This window comes from Pyxicephalus adspersus, chromosome 1, assembly GCF_032062135.1.
Source record: "Pyxicephalus adspersus chromosome 1, UCB_Pads_2.0, whole genome shotgun sequence".
Classification (NCBI taxonomy): Eukaryota; Metazoa; Chordata; class Amphibia; order Anura; family Pyxicephalidae; genus Pyxicephalus; species Pyxicephalus adspersus.
Genome location: NC_092858.1, coordinates 107762577 through 107785211, shown reverse-complemented (window position 1 = coordinate 107785211; position 22635 = coordinate 107762577). Strand labels below are relative to the sequence as shown.

The 22635-nt window shown below is 37.0% G+C and overlaps 2 protein-coding genes across 2 annotated transcripts in view; one reads left to right on the top strand and one right to left on the bottom strand.

Moving 5' to 3' along the window:
- Positions 1-3717: 3717 nt before the first annotated feature.
- On the bottom strand, positions 3718-6426 carry CLPS (colipase). Its single transcript, XM_072398839.1, has 3 exons — positions 6344-6426; positions 4359-4481; positions 3718-4074 (listed from the first exon to the last, which is right to left on the bottom strand). Exons 1-3 carry the CDS (start codon positions 6407-6409, stop codon positions 3943-3945), a joined length of 321 nt encoding a protein of 106 aa, XP_072254940.1. The 5' UTR covers positions 6410-6426; the 3' UTR covers positions 3718-3942.
- Positions 6427-13387: 6961 nt separating this feature from the next.
- Positions 13388-22635, top strand: part of TULP1 (TUB like protein 1) — a gene marked incomplete in the record, with an annotated part of 83662 nt that continues 74414 nt past the window's right edge. The window contains 1 exon segment of the mRNA XM_072423088.1: positions 13388-13478. Coding sequence (XP_072279189.1) covers positions 13464-13478 — 15 coding nt within the window.

Here is a 22635-nt window from a genome sequence, read left to right as displayed (position 1 = left end):
CAGCAGCCATCAAGAGAAATGGGAGGCACCTGATCTAAATTTCAAGTGTGATATTTTTGCTTTCTCAATATGGGCTACTGAGTGTAGAATAATGAGAAAAGAAAAAATTTCAAGAATTGTAAGGATTGTACTATCGGGCTGTACCATAAAACCGAAAAAAGTTAAGGGGTCTGAAACTTTCTGAAGCCACTGTACATATTGCCCAGGGTGTCATTGCATTAAAACCATCCTTTTTTATAGATGTAATAATTAAAAAAAGTACAGTGAAATCTTGTAAAATAGGAGTGATTTAAAGTATAGTAATTCAATTGTATTTATAGTCCTTTATCAAAGTTTTTTAAAAATGTTACTGTCTGAAATAAGGAAAAGTTAAATGGTTTAAAAAAGTCCCTGAAGTTTAACCACTATGTTGAGTTGTGCATTTAATCTCGCTGTACAGGCTTCCTCTGTGTAGACATCCAAAAGGGCTGAAAGTGCTTCAGAGTGCCGCCAAAATGAATGAGATGTAAACATCCCAAGGCAGTCCAATTGCTCTAGAATGATGTTTTGTAGTATTCTTCTATGATTTTTGTTTGAATAGTTACATTGTGTTAGTGTTTACATGCCAGCATTCTTTTCTTTTCTTAAAAGGCTTTGTTCTTTTCCTAAAAGGCTTTTATTTGTTTTCTGTAAACAGTCGAATGATGTGCGTTACTGAAAAACTGTATTTTTGTCTCATCTGTGCAGAGGACAGTGAAAGGCTTCTGGGAGAATGTCCTCTGGACAGATGAGAGCAAAAGACACTGTTCCTAGAGACCACAGTCAAACATGAAGGAGGTTCACAGATGGTTTTGCGGTTGCTTTGCTGCTTTAGGCACTGGTAGTCTTGACTTTTTGTATTAAAAAATCTGAAGACTACCAAAGAGTTCTGGGGCACATTGTAGGGACCAGTCTCAAAAAGATGGGTCTCAGCCAGAGGTCACGGGTCTTACAGCAGGAAAATAACCCAAGGCATACTTTAAAAAGCACCCAGAAATAGTTTAGAACAAAGCGCTGGAAAGTTTTGAAGTGGCCAGCAATGAGTCCAGATCTAAATCTCATAGAGCACCTGTGAAGAGATCTACAGACAGCAGCTGGCAAAGGAAGAGTGGTCCAAAATTTATATATATATATATATATATATATATATATATATATGTATGTGTGTGTAATTTTGTAATAAAATTGTCTGTTCAATCTATTTATAGATGTTAGGATCACAATTTTCTCAACTTTTATAAAAAATTTACTCATAATGGCATTATCACATTTAGAAAACCATACAACCCTTCTTGAAAACTTCTGCATAGTTTGTGCCATTACTACATTAGTTTGCAATATTTTGTAATATCATGTAAATGTAAACTGTAAATGTTTTTGTAAACATGGTAATCTATCCATGATAATCCATAAAATAAATATTTTATTCTCTAGGTGTTCCCAGGGCTTTCCTCACTGGAGCTTGTAGGCGCACAAGTTTTGGCACCCTAAGTCAAAGGTGCCCTCTGCTCGTTCCCTCTCTGCTTGTTGTCTTGCAGGGGATGGGGAGCACACATCTCCTATGCCAGCAGAGGTAGGATTCCTGAGAGTTGGCTTGTACTATAGACCTGACGATCAACTGTGGCTGCTCCCCGCCCACCTTGTACTGTGAGATAATCCCAGCAGCAGCATGAGAGGTGTGTCTGTGTCCATGCACCTGTCATTATCCCCATGTAAATCTTCATAACTCCTACATCCAGTGTCATAAAAACGTGATATTTGCAGGATACACAGAAGACCCTGAGAGCTGATACTAAACCAAATTTCATCCCCCTAAATATAGCAAGTTGCCAGATATGGGGTCACAGACATAAAAACCTAATAACAAGCAGGGATATTTTCACATTAAGGGGGGCTATTCAGGACCAGGGCCCCCAAATTTAATTTTCATGCTAGGGACACCCTGGGGCTACTTCCATGGCAATGAGCATTAGGGTACTGTCAATTTGCTCTGTGCTGTGGTGCCTTTAATTTATACTTGCTCGTTCAAAAAACTTCAAGGCTAAATTTAGGTTGGTGGTGAGGTTGCAGTACAGTTACCTCTTCCTCATACCATGGAACCCTGCCTAGGGGGAGACACTCAGCCTGGAGTCAAATCTGCAGACAGACTGAGCGGCTGATGGGGTGCCTGTTTCACATAGCTGACCACTTACCCTCAATTTCTCTGGAACAGAGGGATGTTGGCAACTGGGAATGTGGGAGCCAGTAGGAAATGCCTTTTGCCCCCCCTTCCCCCTTAAAATGTTATTCCCCATCATATCATGCTACCCAGTCACACATAGCTATCCCCTTACTCTCTATGAACCACAATTTCTCTGCAAGAAAAGGAAAATGTAACAGGAACCTCCTAAACTTACATCACTCTGGCGCCATCACAAGATACAAAAAATTATACCTGTCACACAAAGCTGGCCATTTACCTTCTGTGAACCCTTAATTTCTCTAACAGTAGAGAAAGGTAAATGCAAGATAAATGGGGGACTCTTGTGGCTACCCCCCAACCCCCCCCACTAAAATTTATCACTCCTACCATACCATGCTCCTCTGTCACATATTAATGTCCGCTTATGTTCTTTGAAGCCCAATTTCTCCTGAAAAGGGAGCTGTAGATATATTAAAATGTAGGATAAGTGGAGGACTCTTGTGGCTAACTCCCCTAAAAGTTTATTGCTGTGGCGCCGTCACAAGATATGAAAAACTATAGCTATTATACCATGCTACTCTGTCACACATATCTGACCACCTACCTTCTGTGAACCCTAATTTCTCAGGAATGTAAATGTAACAGAAATGGTGAACAGGGAGCAATATATGACCGGACTTTTATTTTAAAAAAATGCATCTAATGGTAACTGCAGAAATTCTTGATTTGTTATTACTTTTATTATGTGGTGCATGTACGTTATGGTAACTAGAAACATTTTTAATTAAATTTCATTTTCTAGTTTTAAACAACTTTTTTTATTGTTTGTTTGCATTGTGGCCTGAGTTTTATCTCAATGTCAACAGCAGGCCCCAGATGAAAAAAGGTTTCATCTGCCCTAAGTAATATCCAGCTTTGTGGATTATATTAATATAGAATATTTTCTTTGCCTTTGACACTTGTTTCCTAACAGTAAATTACTTGGTGTCCCCATTCTCAAAAATAATATATATGTTTACTCTTATGTTTAGCCTAATCTATTCAGCATGTACTAGCAAGCAGAATGGTATTAAATTAGAAGAAAAGAACTCCATGAGTTTACCTCACACAATTGCCATGAGTTTATAGACAGTGCAGACATAGACACAAAGTATGTGGGTCTATCAGAGAGCTGACTTCACATGCACTATTCTGCATTTTAATTATTTCAGAGCAAAATACTGCAGCAAAAAAAAGGCAGTGTCTGGATTTTTTTAGGGAGTGTATCTTACAGCAGTTCCTGTGTTCTCCTACTGCCCACTCATTTATCACTGGGCCCACATAACAGATTTGCTATGCCTTCTTGTCATATCTTTTCCAATATGTCTGTCACATTTCTGGATCATTGTGCCCCACTGCCTCGTTATAGCTATATGTAATGACCTATATCTGAGTATATTTTATGTGTGTAATTTAAAATTAGTAAATTAACTAATTTACTGTTTTATTTTCATGCTTACTGAATTTTTGATTAGTGCATAATTTTTGAGTGATGCTCATGTACTAAAATATATTTGATATGTATTTGCTTTACAAGCAAATTTGCAGCTTAATCTGCCTATCTGCCCATCTATTTACAAAAAAATAATAGCAGAATCTTTATTTGTTTCAGAAGCACCAATATATGCTTTTGTTAGAAGGGATTGCTAAACAGTTTTGAAAGCATATGAATAAAAACATGTAATCCTTCTTAGTTGTTGATTTTATTTCCTTGGATCATTTGGGTCTTTGCAGTAGCCAAAGTCTGAGTTGGTGATAGTTCCAACAAGAGTGCGGTCCACATCACAATTTAGTCCCATTTCACAATTACAGTAATAGTAGACTCCATAGAGGTGCTAAAAAGAAAGGAATTAGGTTACTTAAAATAAATAAGGTACATCAAAAGCAAAAACCAGGGTTCCAACTATGAATTAATGTATATATGTATTATTTTTAGGTAGATTAATTACATGACATATCTTCTACCAATGACATATCTTCTAGTGTTTTGATACTTATCTATAATGATCCTGAGGGCTAAATAAAAAGTTAAAAAAATGTATGGTTTCTAAATCTGCATTTTACCTTTTTTAATGTCTTTAGTCTAAAGCTGGTATTATGGTTTACTAAAGATATTTACCCAAGGGGAACACTTCTGCTCTTCAGCTGCTAGAGATGCACACCGTGCCAAACTCAACCCACTGTCTCTTAGGCAACAACCACTTTTACACTGAATGCTTTGAAGGCAAAGCTCTCCATTGTCCTAAAATAATAACAAAAAAATGTTATTCTTTATTAAAAGATTTACAAAGAAACTGCAAATCTGACATGAATGTTTAAAAATAAAATAAAAAAATAAAATAATGTTTTCTGGAGTACAGTCAATGGTGCAATTCTGAAAGTTAGGAATACAGATGGTAATGCTAATGGAATACCAATCTATAGACAGGTGAAAAAACACTACCTACAATGCTGACCAGTGTAAAATTTGTATATTCAATACTTTACCCACTTCAGTACCAACATACTAAGCCCCCTTATTTACCAAACCAGCTCCCTATTTTCAGTGCTGCCTTTGTTTGACTTCCTTAATCAATTTAGTATTTTTAAAAACAAATAGGGCATTCATTTGATACCTTCTTCTCATAATATTGATATAATTTGTAACCAGAATAAATAAACAGCACCTTAGCAAACCTTTTTGTTGTATAGGGTGAAACATGTTAATGTGTGAGCAGGTTTTCCTGGTTATTACAGGGAAGTAATATTGACGCGGGAATGACACAAAGCACTATGTAACCTCGACCTTGTTGTAGAGAGATTTCCCATTTCATCCTGTGAAACTGGCAACATTTTACTAGTGAGAAAGCAAAAGGAACAGCAACACAAACAGCACAGTACAAAACTACTTTATTTGGTAAAGTAGCAGAAGCCTAAAGGCCCTGACATTTTTTTTTTTGAGAGGAAAGGCCTTTGTTTTGTATTTGATGTCAGTTTAAGCAAGGGAGAAAAAAACTACTAACCATTAGTTACAATTTATTTAAACATATTCAGTCATTAACTCCGCCTGACAATTTTCCTGCTAATAATTTTCTGCTTTTTTTTTCTCATTTATATATAAACTATTTTTTTTTAGTATATACGTTTCCTAATTATTTATGCTGAAGATTTTTAAAAAAAATCTAAATAAGAAAAGCCTTTATTTCATTTGTAAATAACAAACAGAAAACAAAAAGTCATTTTACACAGGTAAAATCAAAGAATAAAATGTGAATGTGCATGTGTTTTTTTTTTAGGATCATTTTAAAACTAGCATTAGTCAAATAAAAAAATATACATTTAGGGCTCGATTTAGAAATGATTACAGTCAGTTCGTCTGAAATTCGCTGACAGGTGTTCAAATCTCTCTACTCTTCTCGTTCAATGCCTAATAAAACAATGACTTGTTCTGTCACCCAGTGGCAAATTGTTAAAAGTACACAGCTGTCCCAATAGCTGTCCTTATATGTGTAAATTAATATTATGGATGAATTTAGAGCAAATTGAGAGGGGAATAATTTATAAATACAAGTCCTGTCCTAAGCCTATAGCCAAAACATTGGCACATACAGATAATCTTCAAACTTTTGGTGTGTTGATGAGAATGAAATACTTCCCAAAAACACATCTGCTACAACAATTTCCATTTGATTCCATTTAGCCTGTTGGACTTTTCATAGTGGAAGTGATCTCACTGCTTAATTTTCTTAAGAATAAATTAAGGTAGAAAATTATTCAGCCCAATAGACTCTAGCTATAACTAAACTATTACTTTTCAGTGGATAAACTTTTTTTTATGGGCCTTTAGGTTTAATGTGAACTAGGTCCAGTAAGGATTCTATCGAGCAATCTGCACCATTTATTCTCTGGCTGAGCATAACTTCACTATTAACCTGCATGACTTTACTATTAACCATAGCAAAGTTTAGAAGAATAGCTATAAATTAAACAACCAGTGGCTTAATGTGACATGAAAAGTTCAGACATTTTCCAAATCTTTACATTGATCCCATGAGCAAAAGTAATATTCCTAACAGGGCAATTTTAATAAAAACTACCTATTTTGTTTTCCAATTTTTATCTTACCAGATTCATAATGAGTCCAGACTGTGCTATTCCAACAACAAGCAGCAGTGTGAAACACAGCAACATGATATTATCCCTAAAATGTGCCATTGCCACAAATATGAATCTAAAGCCTGTAAAATCTGTCACATAAATATAACTTATCATATAGCACATGACTACCTGCCAGCCAATCACAACAGAAGTAAACAACAGTGTGTGAATACTGCAGGTGCAGGCAAAAGATAAATAATTTCAGGTTATGCAATATAGAATGTATTTATTCAGTTTAAAGACATAGCTTAGACACTAAGCAAAACAGGTCCTGACTTCACTGCAAAGTGTAAAATTACAGATCCAGTGTAATGCTGAATGTCCATCATGTGTAGGAAATTAAAACCCATACAATTTTTGCTAGCACACCATTGGTTGTTTAAGGTAAATATAGCATGATTTATTATTCACAGTACACATTTATTTATCTAAGAAACTTCTTTATGAAGGTGTTTTTCAGACTGGTGAAAAATTGTGTGGTTGCTATGTGCCAGGCACATAGCAAGCTGGTGCTATTTAGGAGATGCAAGGCACACTCACAGCTTAATGAGTTTACATGCTTTGCCTTGTGATGCAGTGTTTGCTCCAGCTCTCCAGCCAAAACCCTCTGGTCTCTTTTAGGAGCTGCACCACAATGTTTTGCAACTACAGCTTTATGCAAGCGCATTCTCAAAAATGGTTCCTAACTGGGAACATGAACCTTCTGTTGGGAATGGGAATAGTTGGTAGAGTAGTTGGCCTGGGGTAGAATGTTGCAGTCACAGGTCTGAAATAACCCTAAATTATCCTTAATATATAAACAACTATATATGTTTAACCTCTTGAGCTATAACCCTGAGTGTGACTGAAAAGCGGTAACCCAGAGTCACACCCGGGGTAGCTAAAATAGTTAAAAACAATAGTAATTAGAGCCTTACCTGATCTGGCGTCCTCCTTCACGAACCTCGTTCTCTTGCTTCCAATGGCCGGTGTCCTCTGCATCCGATGAGTCACGGGGAGTTCCCGGTGACGTTGGTGCATGCGGCTGTTGCATTGGGGGCGTTGCGAGAATTTCAAATCTATTTGTATTGCCATGAATACAAAATAACTGTATTGAATGAGATACAGTGGATTTATATGTTTAAAAGCAGTACATTGTTTTTCATGAAAATTTATTTTACAGTATAATATAATAGTATGAGTATACTATTTATTTTTTTTAATAAAAAAAAATATATATATATATTATTAAATATATATATTATTAAATATTTAATTTATTATTTTGGCATGATGTTGTGTTTCAAACTTTATTATACTCGTACTATTATATAATACTGTAAAATAAAAGCTGTACATTGTTTTTCATAAAAATTTAGACATTTAATTCCGAACAGAAATGAACCGCCCAGGAGGTTAAATATTGCTTCCACTTTAATAGATATTTCTTGGTTACATTATAAATGTATGACCTTCTAGTAGTAGGAAGTTGATTGATGGTATGTTTGTGAATACATTTAAATTATTAAAATATATTTAGGTAAAAGGTAAAGGATATAATGTGTATTTTGTTTCCTTGGTCAAGGATGGGTAACCAGCTGTAACCAAGGGGTCCTGAGACAAAGAATATAGTTGGAGAAAGTATTGGATTCATGTGCCTGGAGTGTTTGTGTGTTGGATTGTCCTATAGGTTTACATTTGTGTGAAATTTGAATGCTATTTTTCTGTATGTTCTGTTCTTTGGTTGTCTTTGTCTTTATGATTGTACTTGTTTATTATTTTGTTCACTTTATGCACAAGAGGGTATAGAATGTCCTGCAGACTAGAAGATGTTTTATGGCACCCCTCATCTCATTATTATGATAATAGGAACTCATGGACTGATTCCTCACAGCAATAGTGCTGATAATGCTCATGCACAAAGCAGTAAGCCGGCATAGACACGCAAATAAAACAAAAACCATGGACTTCATGAATAGCCAATACTTCTGGTCTTTTTTTTTTATGGTCCTCTGCCTGTAGACTGATAAACCACAATATATAATTCTTTATTTTTGGGTTTATATATGCTTCAAAGTTAGAACTGTCTGATCAAGAGCACACTTTAATGATGAGACAATTTATAAGTAATGAGTAATTTATTCTGCATGTTTTTAGCTTTTTTTATGTGCATTTTCTTTAAAAGCTTGGCTCTAGCCATAACTTTTTTTTTTTTTTTTCAGTGGAGGTATTACGTCTGCCTCATTGACAGGAATGGCCTGATTTATTAAAGCTCTTCAAGACTGGAAAAGATACATTTTTATTAGTGAACCTGGGTGATGCAGCAAACCAGGACTAGATCTGGTCTAGAATTGAAAACAATAAAACAAACAATAAAAATGTGACTAGGATTATATTGTCTATTTATTCTAGCTTTGGTTATTTTAGGTTGTTTTATACTTACATCCTCTGGAGATATTTATATAGATATAGGTACATCTGTCTGGACGTAGACTATTTACCATTGCTTTACAGATTTACATAGAGCAGGCTGTGGATTGTTTAATGCAATCCTGGCTTGTGAAAAACTTATTTGTCTGTTTGGTATTGATTTTGGGGTGTCACTTGCTTTTCCATGTCAGGAGGATAAAACACATTTTTGTCCATCCAGTAGAAATGGAGCGACCCTTGCAGAAGTTTACCAATGCCTCTTCCCCTTTCTTTCTCTGAGGAAATTGGTTAAGGCTTACCTTTAATGTGAAGAAATTCTGGCTCATGCAGTACATGTACAGTGTACACCAAGGTTCCTCACTGGGATTACCTAAAATTAGGAGTGCCCCCCCCCAATGTATAGAGGTGAACTACATGGGACCTCAAAGAATCAGCAGCGACAACAGTAGTACTAGCTGTTGGAGTAGTGAAGGGCCGCTTTTATCTGTTGTCTCTGGAAACAGGCAGGTGAGTACAGATTTATTTTAGGGAGATTCTGTTACCTTGTGATTGGGAAATAGGGGTTAAAGCTCAAAGTAGCATGTTTTGAAAATGTAAAAAATAGTGCTTCTAAATTGTCTTTGATATTCTTGTAATAATTAAATACTTACTACTTTTTTTTTTTTTTAAGAAAGCAGCCACACAACCTTTTTTCTGCAGCAAAGTTATGGGGGATTACATTTTCCAATTTTTCCTGGTAACTTTTTCAAACTGTAATACTGTAATGTCAGTTACAGTTTGTTACTTTGGAAATCGCAGTAAATGAATGAATGATAAAATGAATCTTTTGAATTGATAAGAGTTCTATAAGTAACAAGTTTGCCATTTTTAAGCTGGAATATTTTATTTTTTCCTTCTTATGAACATCTGCCAAACTAAGTAAAGCATACACCAGGTGTATGTAAATCATGCTAATAATCTTTTACTGAAGCAAATCATGAGAATTAAGACCTATGGAAATATTGACATGAGCATGTTAAACTTCTGATCTTTGAAGTAAAGATAACTCATGAGAATGCAGCAGCTGGGGAAATACAGAGAAAAAGTGAAATATGATTTTTAAAACCTCAGCTAGTTTACAAATTCAGAGTGCAAAAGTATCAGGTTGTGTCTTAGGTTGCGTATGGTGTTAGGTTGTCTCTCCGTTCTTCTTGTATTGTATGTCCTCTACAGATTCAGGACTTAGCAACAGGGGTAAAAAGTTAGTAACTGCAACCTGACCCATGATTCTGAGGACTTAAATTCTGATCCCGTGTGAAGCAATCTTATTTTTTTGCCTCTATATCACCAATTAAAGCAGCTTTAATGGTACAGCCTTGTTATACTGAGAGACATGCTATTAAGAATGAGGTGATGTAGGTCCCGGCCTTGATTCTGCTTATAGACCAGAGGGATTTACTTCATATTGGGAACCTGATGTTAGGACTAGATACAAACGTGCTTTCTATATGTGCAATAACCTCCCTAGCTTTTATATGTCCCCCAAAAAACATGTAAATTGTGTTAAGAGCACCCTAAACCTTAAAAATGACCTGAAACCCCAAAATATTATATATTTTCTAAAAGCAGAAAACATGTTAGCATTGGATATTTTTATGTTGCTACTGTTGTTAAACCTATATTTTCAGTAGAAAATGCATTAAAATCATTTTAGCACATAGTTACAATATCATTTACATTTTTCATTTTTTTTTGTTTGTAATAATGCATTTTAGATGACAGGTCCTTTAGGTGACAGGTCTATTAGACCCCAGATTTTTCTCCTGCAGTTCACATCAAAGTTTTCTCCTCAAGTTCACATGAAAGTGGGATGATCAGCAAATAGATTTCACTGGTCCCCTCCCTGTTCAGCCATCATGTGTGCCACAATCTTAAGGAAATGTTCGTTAAATTAATATAAATGTCATGTGAAAAAAGGATTTTCATAGGAATGGTCAAAGCGTACTTTAATTAAACACAGCAAGACACAACAACAAGCCAGGGCCTGTCTATAAATTAACAGGAAGAGATGATTATGCAATTGTAAAGGCTGGTATCCTACAACAAACCCTTTCATAACCTATATTGGTAAAAAAAACATGACCAGTAACTATTGTTACAGCTGGCCAAATAAATCACAGGGTTCCGTCCAGGATGACAGGTACATTTGCCCCAGATTCAGGTGTAACTGACTCACCTGAAATGCATCCTGGAAATTAGGCTGGGAATATAAACTCACAGCCTGCCTATTCCTGTGTCTCTGTCTTGGCTGGTGAGCTGGGAGGAGAGCCAAGGTGAACTGTGAGTAAAGACACAGGCCCTAATTCATCAAGCAAAATTGGATGCTCGCTCGCGCATTTGTATTCGCGATCCGAAATCGTAAGCCGTCGCGCAATTCAGCAACTGAATGAGTTCGCGGCCAGAGCCGCACATCTCCGGCAGCTTTACACTGGCAAGCTTGCATTAAAAGTCACTGTTCCCCTAAAAAATCATTCTTTCTAATGGCACACATATTACCCTTAGCCCTAAAAACAGAGAAGTGCAGTGTGCCATATTTGGTCCCTAGATATAACTAGATTTGTGTTCATTTAGTGACTTGATTAGAATCACTTTGACAAATGTACTGGAACATTCTTTGGGGAGTAGATGGCAAAACTGCATTTGGAGCATACTTGGGCCGCATCAAAGCAAACTCAGATAGGTAAAGTGTCAAAGTGCGAGGGTTACTAACCTGTGGACATTGGGCAAACACAAAATAGAGATTAAGCTAATTTATACAAACAAGCACCTTCACACAGGATACCAACTGAAATCCACACTGGCGAGCTCATGGAGTCCTGAAAAAATTGAGTGAAAACTGACAGGATGAATGTGAAGAATGTTCTCACCTGGCACCCGGCATCCACTTATATAGTTCGGCCAGCCCGGCCACGGGCGCAGCCCACTCTAGAAGCCCGGCCACGGGCGCGGCCCACCCTAGAAGCCTGGCCACGGCTCACCTCCACCTCCTAGCCTCGTCCACAGGACACCACCGCAGCACGCCCACGGTGCACCTGCACGGCACGTGCGCGGCCCACCTCCAGAGTATGTCTACGGGCACGGGGTGGACTTGGAGGGGCACGGGCACGGAGTGAACGGGCAGGGGCACTGGGTGGAGGGCCAGGGGCACGGGGTGATGGGCAGGGGCACTGGGTGGAGGGCCAGGGACACTGGGTGGACTTGGAGGGGCACGGGGTGAATGGGCAGGGGCACTGGGTGAATGGGCAGGAGCACGGGGTGAATAGTCAGGGGCACGGGGAATGGTCAGGGGCACGGGGTGAATGGTCAGGGGCACGGGGTGAATGGGCAGGGGCACTGGGTGAATGGGCAGGGGCACTGGGTGGAGCCAGGGGGAAGAACGGAGCTGGCAGCTGTGCAGGAGATGGGGGGCCAGCAGGGCTTATTGGGGTTTGCCAACCCGGTCTTTGAATAATCGCCTGATGTAGGCGAGATTGTTGGCCTAGGGATTCACTTAACATGTTACAGAGATGGTCAACTCTGAACATGAAATGGTCAACTCTGAACATGTAGGCACCCAATTTGGCCGATTGTTCTTGGACCGATTCTATCAGACGATTCATGGCTGCCAGATGTTGTTGGTTAAATTCTCGGTCCTGGCGATTTTGATTTAGGTTTTCATGTAGGAGCATAAGGACCGGTTCAAAGTTATCAGAACTTCAGCCAGGCATCCTTGACTCCACTGGATTCGCGACCCCTATTGCTCATTTATCAAGGCAGGAATCCGGCTGGCAGCGAAAGGCGAATGTACGAGCGCACTTGACTCCAGCCCGCAGGAAACCGGCTCGCTGGAAGCGCGAACGTACGCGCATCCAGCGAGAGCGGATTTCATTGATGAATCAGGGCCACAGACTTTGTTGCAAAAGATGTATGGTTAGGGCCTTAGAGTCCTACACAGCACTAGGTTGGGCTGGATTGCTAGTTAAGAGAACTAACAATGAGTTAATGGCCCCCTTGTTGTTATGGGTGATCCCACACTATAGACAAATGCTTTAAGATATACAAGTGATGTCTATTTGTAATATATATATTTATCTGTCAAATTCAGGTCATATTTTATAAAAAAGATCTATATTAAATTGTTATACACTGTAATATGAAAATAATATATACATATTTTTAACAAACATTTGTCTAAAGGTATGCAATAAATATACGCCAGATACTTGAAAGAGTGGAACCCCTAAATACATCAAGTGGAACCTACTGCTTTGGGGAGAAGCTAATCATACAGCTACTTTAATTAGCTGATAAAGTAAATGATTATCTTGTCTTTAGGTTTCAGATCAACAACTAAAATGTATGTCAGTCTGTGATGTGTAATACAATAAATGCAATAAATAACCCTTTATACAGCCTACAAAGTATTCTTTATAATAAAACTGAAGATGCGTTCTAATACTAATATTTACTGTTATTGCCATGTCTTGTCTCCTCCTTCTCTATGTTCTTTTTGCCACAATGACAGATGGTCAGAGGCAGATTAGTGACCTGGGATAATCTGTAATTAGCATGTTTGTATTCAGGCATCAAAGAGGTAAGGCTCTATTCTTTTAACGGGACGTGAGGGACTAGACCATGATGTAAGAAACCAAGACACAGCATGGCTAGCAACAAGGTGAGACCAAAATGGCAATGTCAGAATAATGCCTGTATTTTCTAGGAAACTTTAATATTTTTATGTTTTTTATGGTAGGCTGAATACTTAATGGTTTGTAGAATTTATTTAAACATTTATACTACTTTAGAGTTATATATAAATCATGTACAGAAATGTTTAAAGCACAATTTTAATTTTTCTATTGGTTTGCATTCCATATCAGTTTGTGTATTATTTTCATTCTGGAACAATATGCATATCTTTAAGCTTTGCACTTGCCTGATGCCTAATATGTTAGTCAAACAGCTTTTATAAATATTAAATAATAAAACTACTTTGTTCCTGTACTTGACCAATAACCGTCCTTTATATGGGTTACCACATCAGTATTTGTAAGATTTATGTAGTTACTGTACCTCACTACATTCTTTTCCTTTGTTCCAATTTCAGCCAATTTGTTTCAAATGGCAAAGTTGTTCTATTAGACCTTAATTTTGTGTTTGTTTATTTTCCGCACACAATGGTATACCCAAGAAAAATTTTTCTGATCATTTTTATACTTATTGCTAGAGCACTATCCTATCACTAAAAATTACACATTGAATGTGAATATGCTAATGCATTAAATTTCATGGCTGTTGACTTTACTGATATCTGAGCATCTTTTGTGATTGCATTCAAACTTGTTTGGAAGCACACAATGCATGTATGCCAATAGCTCTGTCCCACAAGAGTTCAATAACATTTTAGCAGTAAGACGTGCTTGGGTGAATAGTTCAAGTGGGGTCCATAGCTGAGGATGAAGTGGAGAATAGGGTCCGGAGCTGGGCAGGGGAAGGGGGTTGCAAATTTAGGGTGGTGCATGTAGGTTGAAGAGCTGGTTAGTGCAAGAAGGGTTTGGACCTGGGTGGTGCAAGGTGATGCAGAGCTGAGCAGTGCAAGATAGGTGCACATCATATGTTGAAATGGAGTGCAGAGCTGAATGGTGCAAGGAGAGTGCAATGCTTGGTTGTGCAGAACTGAGTGGTGCAAGTAGGGTGTGGAGCTGGGTAGTGCAAAAGCAGTGAAGAGATGAGCAATGAAAGACAGAAGAGCAAAAGAAAAAGGTTTTAATCCCTCATATATTAAGAGATCACAACTCTGTTCTTTGAGGGACTTTTAAGGCAGCAAAACAAAATTTGTAATAAAAACAAATTTATTGAGTCATATTTTTTAAGAAGAACAAAAACAGAGCATGATATACCAGTTACCACCTACTAAATCCATATGTTGTACATACTAAACCCACATTAATTTCAACCAGCGAGCATGAATGTTACATCAATATAAAGTGTAGTAAATACAGGGTAGTACAATCAATTGGGAGAATGGGTACAGATTATTTTGATGCATTTCGTAGATATAAATCCACTTAATCAGGAAACGACTATAAGATGGTAAGTGCTAGAAAATAAAATACAACATTATTCATAAATTCAGTCTGAACAAATAACATGTATAAAAATACCCACCTTCAGTGAATCCTACTACCATATCATGCCACTGTCATTAGGATCTGGAAGTAAGTAGTTAGAAGGGGTTACCATGGATCATGCAAACATAAGATTCAATTGTATATAAGGGTAACCTTCATAAAAGTGTCCTGTGAATAATGTCATGTGCACTATTAGAAACCAGAACATCCCAGGAATATTCAATAATGGAAAAAGTACAAAACAATATATATATGCAGTGACAATTGATCACTGCAGACAAAGTATATAATCTTAATATACAGAAGCAAAATATATAGAAAGTCAATTGAGAAGATTTAGTACAGGGAGTCCAGGGCTTCTGGCACCCATGACTCGGCGTCCCACGTGCATGAGCACGTATTAATGGTGAAACCAGAAATAACTAGTAGGGGGCTGAGGGTCGATGATAATAGGTGGAACGCAAATGCGTTCCTACTGCTGGCTAGCTGACAGGCGGAACGCAGCTACATCCCCACCCTCCACATCACACCAGTCCACACTGATCATTGTAGTGTTGCACACTATGGGCCTGATTAATCAATAAAATGAGCGTACATACGCGCTGGTCGGCAAGCTCTACTCCCGCGAGTTGGGGCCGAGTTCTAGTGAACTAGGCTGCCCGTTTCCTGCAAAAATGAGCAAAGATCTCGAATATGCCAATTAAGGAGATTAATTTTCAGCTGTGCGATTCAGGAGGAGATGTTAAACTCAATTGTGAGGTAGCAATTGTTACGCGCACACCTGCGCCCTGTTCTGTGTGCATCTCCAGTCTATTTTACAGGTCAGTTTGAATATATAATGCTTGAGGGTTTTTTTTGTGTAAGGGCTACTTTTTTATACATTCTACTCATTCACAAACTTGCTTCATTTATAGTTACATTTGTTGCACTTGTTGTTTTGATACTTTTTCGTTTGGTTGCAACACTGCAAACTAATTTCTATCAAGCTGGATATATACTAAGTAGCCCTTTCAAATATGTCACCATGCAACAGGATGACTGTAAAAAAATATGTGAAAAAACATTTGTGACCTGATTAAAATTTCATTCTAGTTTGGCTTTATAGAAATCAAATATTTTAATAAAGGATTAAAGGCAAACGTTATAAAACATGTATTGAGGAACATTTAGTGATTTCACGTGTATGTGTGTGTGTGTGTGTCAAAATTCATTTAAATGTATAAAAATACATATGCATTTTGATTAGTACTGTTTTAACTGGACAGGTTTGTGGGAGGTTAATCAAGTGAGTTTGCTTGGATAGTATGCATTGATGTGTTTTTTTTTTGTAATCCTCATTATTGTTAGTTTCATCTGTTGCTGCAATGTTTTTGTGCCTGGTTTGTATTGCCAGTTTCTGGAAATTAGCAATTCTTCAGCAATGTTTTGTCATTTATTTCCACAAGTATTGAGTACAAATGTCTGCATGGTTTCCACTCCAAAGTGCTAATTGACCCCCCTTGTTGCCTTTGTCCCATAGTCACATATTGGTATTTGAATGTAATATGTACATATTCCTTTTCTGAATAAATTGTCATGGTTTTTATCTCTTTGTTTTTTTTTTTGTTTTTTTTTGTTTGTTTTTTTTAACAGTCTGACATTTGCACTCCTGTTGATATCCCCGCCACACAACTCCTCTGTTCATTTGTGGTAGTGGTATAGGTTTGTTGTGGTTGTGCTGTGCAGCGCTGCCTGATCTTAGTATACAAGCACACTTCCACTTGCTGTTCAAACAGGGTGTCAATTAGCTGTCCAGCTGAGCTGCATACTCATTCTAACACACCTGATGGTAAAGGTAGGAGGTCCAGGTTGCCAAGCACAACATCAAACCACGTTGATTGCCAAGCTCACAAGCAGGGTCTCGCACTCTTGGAAATGAACAGATGTTGTGTTGTTGCTTAACTTATTGCTCATTAAATACTGGAGTGTATGCATTTTTTAGGTGTTTACACAAAACAAATAGTACTAGTTTATCAACCTTCCAGGGCCAAATCCACTTTGTGCCAAACATTTCTTGCTTTTCCATCCCTTCAGGATGTTTCTGCAGGTTTGAATGCCATTTTAGACCTTTGCCCACTATATATATTGACTTACTCACCTCAGCTTGGTAGTGGAAGCACATAAGGTGGATTCCTCTTTTAACCACCTGGGCGTTACACTGAGGTCTAGATTTCTGTTCCAAAAGCGTTCCAGTTTTTCATGAATTTTTTTTTTTTTTAAATTGTAGACCTGTATCTTACAGAAATATGTCCGAACAGAGTTCTAGTAGATATCATGAATATAAAAAATGTTTGAAACACACAATCATGTAAAAAAAAAATTACTTTTAATAAAATTAAATAAAAGACACAAAAAATCAGCTTAAACAAGAATACATAAATAAATGAAAAATACTGAAAATGCGATAATTCGGTATACTTTATAGTAATATATTTTTCTAAAACACCTCCCTAGTGTCCGTCACATACCTATAGACAAAACCATATAAATATATTTTCTATTATTTTGTATTGGATTGGATGCAGGACTTTGTATTCAATCCAATACAAAATGAGAACAAAATTCAAACTCTCATTTTGTATTGGATTGAATACAAACTCCTGTATCCAATCCAATACAAAATGAGAGTTTGAATTTACCAATTACATACTTTGTATTTATTTTGAATTATTTTGTATTGGATTGGATACAGGAGTTTGTATTCAATCCAATACAAAATGTGTTTGAATGAGTTTCAGTTTGAATTTCCCGCACACGCGCCGACGTCATCGTACGCGCCGACGTACACGCACAGAGGGAGAAGAAGCTGGCCGGCTTCTTCTTCCCGGAGAGGACACCCGACGCTGGAGGACGACGCTGCAACACGACGATGGATGATCGCAGCGGGACCAGGTAAGTGATCGATAAACCCGAACTTTTCTCACTGTATGAAAATACAGTGAGAAAAGTTCGGGTTTATCGATAATTGTAACTTTTTGAAGCCCATACCAAGGTCAGGCTTATTGCTCAGGTGGTTAACCAGAAGCAATATCATCCATGAATGTTGCTTGTGGCCAAGCCCATTACATCAGGAATCATAGGAACAAATAGGCAATCTTTTCAATTTGAAGCATGTGAAGCAATATGGTCTAAAAAAAAGCCTTCTTTGCCTTCTTCTTCTTGCCTCTTTTCTATCTATATGTACACACATCTAAATGCATACATACATGTTTTGCTTCATGTGCACTCATGTCTATACATACATGCATGAGTGCACATGAAGCAAAACAAGCAATATACACAAAAAAAAATAACTTACTTGAATGAGGACTGTGCAAAAGTGCGGTGCATTTTTCAACTGATAAACACAGTTCACGCACACATAGCGGGTCCCCTTTTGCGCACAACAATGGGCTACATCCTCCTGAAGTTTGGCGCCCAACAATGTGCATCAAACAACTGAGTTTTAACTAGAGAGTTGTGCTGGTTTTAGCCCTTCAAACAATTCAGAGAAAGGAACAAGCTTAAAAACAAACACAACTGACTTTTTAAACTGTATGTCCTGGGAGATTGGAAAGGAGATTACATAACAACAAACCCCCAAATAACAAAACAAATAACAACATTTACAAACCACTTTATTAAAAATAAACATTTGCTAAAAGGCCACATTAAAATATCAAACATAATCACTAAATTTACATGACAAAAAAATTAAAAAGAACAAACAAAACATATGTAAACCCACACTTCCATATAACGCCAAAATAGTTAAAAAATAGCCCAACAAATATTGCATTCAAAAAATACTTACCAAACCAATATGCAATTTTGAGCTATGAAGGGTGGAAAACTGGATTAGAAAATATTTATGAAAGACAAACATTTCAAGGTGGTAATAAAGGCACATTTTTGCAATCAAACAATATGACCACAAACACAATAACATAGCATTAACATTGACTTCAAAATTGCAAAATGGACAATAAACATTCAATGTTAAAAAAGCAGCTGTTGTGCTGAAGGGTAAGCAAAGTATCAAATCCAGCAGCATAGATTATTTAGGATAACACACAAAACGGCCCCTTCTAGAAAAAAAAAAGGAAAAAGCAAGTTAGACAACACCCTTATATATGCTCCAATTTAAGCGCACAGGTGATAGAAATTGGCTTGCAATTAGCACTTGCGCAGTCTGTCAAAATTGGCTGTTTGTTTTTTTTGTTTTTTTTTTGCAATTGGACATTTCATAGTCATTTATTAATACGATCCTTTAGATTTGTATACCAGTAAACAGATATTCAATTAAATAAAAAAATAAAATAAAGTTGAGGAGGATTTATTTATATATAATTTATTTATTTATTTTTTGTTTTTTGATTATAATAACTATAGTAATAACAATTATTTTTTTTATATAGAAGCAAACAAGAACGTGTGTGTGTGCTTGAGCCTTTTAAGGGAAAAACTAGTCCGATGGCAAAGCTAAAGGTTTAGCCTGCGGAAAGTCACAATATTTACTCCCAGGCCGCTCCTCTGATCAGGCATCGTAAGCGTTTAGATAGGCGCCTATGTAGAGGAGCTGAACTCGGTTAACTCCATCCTAACAGGAAAGAAATAAGTCATTTTAAAATATATCTATTTCTTAGCTCATATAGATGATTTGAACAACACAAACATTTTTTTTAGGGCTAAGGGTAATATGTGTGCCATTAGAAAGAATGCTTTTTTAGGGGAACAGTGAGTTTATTGCAAGCTCGTCAGTGTGAAACTTCCGGGGCTAAGCATATCCATCAGAGAGATCTGTTCAGTTGATGGCTTCCGCCCAAGTACGCCAGCGCCACGGATTTGGTTGATAAATTGACTTTAAGGCTCCAATTCTGAATCGCGAATACGCGCGCATGTTGAGCTTCTGATTTGGCTTGGTGAATCGGGCTCTATGCATAATTGTTTTTCCCCAGGGTTGCTGCAAATCTTTCACCAACCTAGCAACACCACTGTCCATTGTACTGCCTCTTCCTCTACTCTGCTTCTTGGATCAGTGAAAAATAATTATGTACCCTGTGGTTCTTTGAGTGAAAAAAAACTCATTTCGCAACTAATTATATTCCTTTGATGATCTTTCTTGACTTTACTGCTTCCCATTGACCTTCCAAATAACACATTGCATACATCTGACCACTTGACTTCTCAAGGAACTTCCCTCCACATTTCCCCCCCAAACATACAAGAGGAGATTCTTTCTCTTAAAAATGTTTCCACCTTGCCAACTAGACATACATGTTTACGTTATGTGCCTCTAAATTGTTCTTTATATAAAGTTATCTAAATAGCATTTCACAATTTACCTAATAAGGTATTTTAATGAAATGCCTCAAAACATTCTCTTATTTAAAGAAAATCTTTAGCTCACCATGGTAACATACTTTTTTTTTTTTAATTAGAAACCCATTTTAAAGATTAGTACTACCTTAAATTTTTCATGAGAAACTTTCCTGATTTTTTTTAGCCAACACTACAAAGAAACATAGAGGAGTAGATATTGCTATTAGAGATACTGTCAAATACCATCTCATCGCTAGTACTCTTTACACTTTGGGTTTTATTGGTATTTTTTAAAATCAACAGCAAACTTTAAACTCTGGTCAATGCATCTGTACGATCCATGTAGTTCATAAACAATTTTTGAAAAATACAAAAGCATTTACTAGGTGTTTTAACATTAGAAGGCAACCTAAAAATTGTTGGAGATCATCTTTAAACTCAATAAGATTTTACAAAAATGCCCAGCCTCTCTTGTTGTTCCTGTAACTGATGGATCTCTGATAACGTGGAGATTCAAACACGGTAGATAAAGCCCTCATTTATGTTTCCCATATGACATAGACCAGAGTTGGACCAACTTTATCTTCTTACTATATATGAAAATTGAATACATACATTTTGGCCAAACAAAATGGAAAAGTTTGACACCAATTTTTTTAATGTCACTGTGAACCATACTATACACTAAAGAATGCTCAAAATGTATATGCGTTATGAGCATTCTTTAGTGTATAGTATGGTTCCCAGTGATGGGCATTGTTCTGTATTGAAACAGAAGCTGCTGCAAACTGTATAATAGAAATGATTAGAAAAAATAAACCTGACCGATGTACGTTAAACAGTATAGCAGGAGCATATCTTGCTAAGATGGTACAACAAATCCAAAAGTGATTGCCTAACCAAAACTACTCACTACAATCTGGAACAGGATAGAGCATTTTTTAACCATATTTATCTACATGTGCTACATATGCTAAAACCCACTGTCCACCATAATGACAACATATCACTTACACCCCAAAGAAATTCACCTTTAACATTCAAATATGTACAGTATATTGTTATAGTAAAGTAAGTCAACTTTTGTTCCAAAATAACTTGATAATATTTCAAAAGTGATAAGGAAACATGTCATGCCCTTCTCACCTCCTGGCCTCCAAGATCTGATAATACTCTTTACATGCCTTTATCATAATACCTATCAAAAAAGTAGTTCTGGGGGTGAAATAGGTAAAGTTGCTTTTACAAATGGATATGAGTACCCCACACCATGATATAACTAATAATAACCACAATTTACTATCAATATGTACATTGTATTGTTTAGTCACCTTCTAGGGAGCAAAACCTGGGTTTTGCAGGCAAATCCTTTAGTTACACAACTTCTTAATCTTAGAGTACTTATGAACAGGACAATCATGGTGATCATCAACAATATTTTAACCTGGCTTTAGAAAAAAAATGTTGCCTTCTTTACAGCAGTTGTCATTTTTTTCTGTCCATATCCGAAGGTCAGTTTGACAGGCAGCTGAGTATACAAAATACTTTTACTAAAAAACAAAAGCAATTGCCTTTTGTAGTTAGCTCTGCTTCCCATTGCAGTGGTAATTAAAAGGTGAATATTTTACTGAGAACAAACAGTTAACACAACAAAAAATGTAGTAGCCTGTAAGTCAAAACATATATTGTTCTAATGTCATTAAAAAGTAATCTGAAACCTAAAATACACAGCATTTACTCCAGACTATTAGATATGCATACAACCGTTAACGTACACAGGTGAGGCACTGAAAAATCAAAAGATGCAGATCCTTACTATTACTTCACATGTGTAAAAAATAGCTTCTGAACATGGAAGCAATTTACAAGAATATTTTCATTCTTGGTAAGTTGCAACTAGTGTTGTTGTCGTCCTAATGTTCGACCCGAATATGACCATTCGAATTCGGGTGGACCCGACCCGAATTTTGCTGGATTCGAAGCCCCAAATTCGACCCTCCCACAATGCCTAGGGACCTCCCCCATGATGCCTAGGGCCCTCCAATAACATCAGGGATGCTCCCCTCCATGTTTGTTATGGCAGGCAGCCGATTGGCTGTCTATCACTGCATGCCATACAGACAGCCATTGGCCTACATAAGTCCAGGGCGTGCCTGCATTCACCACTCCTGACAGAGATTTGCTGGCATTGCAACCTTTCTGTGCTGCTTGGCTTGCTTTGTCAAAGTAAAAAAAAGTGCTTTACTTAGACTGTCTCACACTATTAGTCAGATAGATTATTGGATTGTACTGTATTGGTGCAGTCCTGAAATCTACTGTACTTAGATAGGTAGAGTGTTTCACTGTTAGCTAGATACATAG